Source organism: Ceratocystis lukuohia (assembly GCF_044167205.1).
Source record: "Ceratocystis lukuohia strain C4212 chromosome Unknown Supercontig5_pilon, whole genome shotgun sequence".
In the NCBI taxonomy this organism is placed as follows: Eukaryota; Fungi; Ascomycota; class Sordariomycetes; order Microascales; family Ceratocystidaceae; genus Ceratocystis; species Ceratocystis lukuohia.
In genome coordinates this window covers 2,972,098-2,973,460 of record NW_027263524.1, presented here as the reverse complement: position 1 = coordinate 2,973,460, position 1,363 = coordinate 2,972,098, and the positions used below count along the sequence as shown (strand labels likewise).

General features: G+C 43.9%; 1 protein-coding gene across 1 annotated transcript; it reads right to left on the bottom strand.

The window, feature by feature from the left end:
• Nucleotides 1-846: 846 nt before the first annotated feature.
• HOO65_050628 (uncharacterized protein) lies at nucleotides 847-1,080 on the bottom strand (the record flags this gene model as incomplete). Its single annotated transcript, XM_071000975.1, has 1 exon — nucleotides 847-1,080. The coding sequence occupies one exon, from the start codon at nucleotides 1,078-1,080 to the stop codon at nucleotides 847-849; it is 234 nt and encodes a 77-aa protein (XP_070858687.1).
• Between the last annotated feature and the right edge of the window lie 283 nt (nucleotides 1,081-1,363).

The window sequence follows — 1,363 nt, the reverse complement described above, 5'->3', positions numbered from 1 at the left end:
AAAGCATCCGCAGCTAGGGCTATTAGCGAGACCACGCTGTAGAGCATCCTAGTTTCCCGGGAGCTTTTTCCAAGGAACGGTCAATGCTCGTCTTGGATAAGACCTTTTATCGGTCCTGGCCAGTGCCTTTCCAAAGTCTAAGAGATTTGACCTAAACGTCCTTTTAATAACTAAGTAAGAAGAACAATGCACTAGCATCATGCATTCAATGTAAGAAGTGTTGCAAACGCTAGGCCTAATAGACTAGCCCTCTACACAAGAGGACGTTGTGTTTTTGTGGTAGTATTTAGAGCCCAAGGATTTAACTCTGGGATCTCTAATTAGTTGAATGACTGAGATGGCACCAGCATGTGGACTCGGTAAACATTCTCCGACTGCCGTTGTTTACAATCGACATATGAGCATTTAAGGTTAGAGATTGCGTAACATATAAACTGAAGAAATACGGGATGCCTACCAAGCATGGGATAAATACTACGTCTTGATCTCTATTGCAGGTAATTGTGACTATGCAACTTGATGAGATCGACATGCTAAGTTGGAAATCGATCACTGGTCCTTTCAAGTTCAGTTTAGGATCTTGCTACAACTTGCTGGACTGTAGCTTGCTAAAGGCCAAGGTTGAACACGAGCAATTCAAAATTACACCAAATCATTCCAATAGTTCAACATCGAGCAATTCTTGGACAGTTGACAATGATATATGCATTTATTTTAGTAGCATAGCTTAGCTAAAGTATTTGACGGAAAGATAGCTTAGGAGATTGGGACTGCTAGTCACTGCCAATCTTATGCTGGTTCCAGCTATCTCTATGCAGGGTAGTTCTACCGAAGGCTGGCAAACTCCTACTCTGCGCAGTATTCAGGGTCAGCCGGGAAGGGGCCTGTTTGGTCGTCAACGCAAATGCAAACCCAGCCCACGTCATCAAAGTTGACAAACCCACAGCCGACGATCACACGTTTAGAAACACTGGCATCGCCATCGAGGTTTTTGTTCTCGCCGACATTTTGAAGGCTGCCAGGAGCTGCCAGAGCACTGGCAGCAAAAGCGAGAAGCAGGGTAACAGCCCAGCGTTGCATGATTGCTGAGCAAAGATGTTGTGACAAAATTAAGGATTGAAGCAGAAGAGAGTGGTAAAAAGAGGCTGTAAGCGAAGTCGAGGTATGAGGAGTATAAAACTAATGTTCTAGAGAAAGAAGAATAGAAGATACATGTTGCGAGGCGAGACACTCTTATATACTTGTCCGGACGCTTCTCAAATAGGCCTGAACACATTCAATTATGCTACTATTTCTACATCGCTAGAGCTACATCGGCATCAAGAATACGTAAGAGGGTCACCAAATCAAGAATGCCGTACAT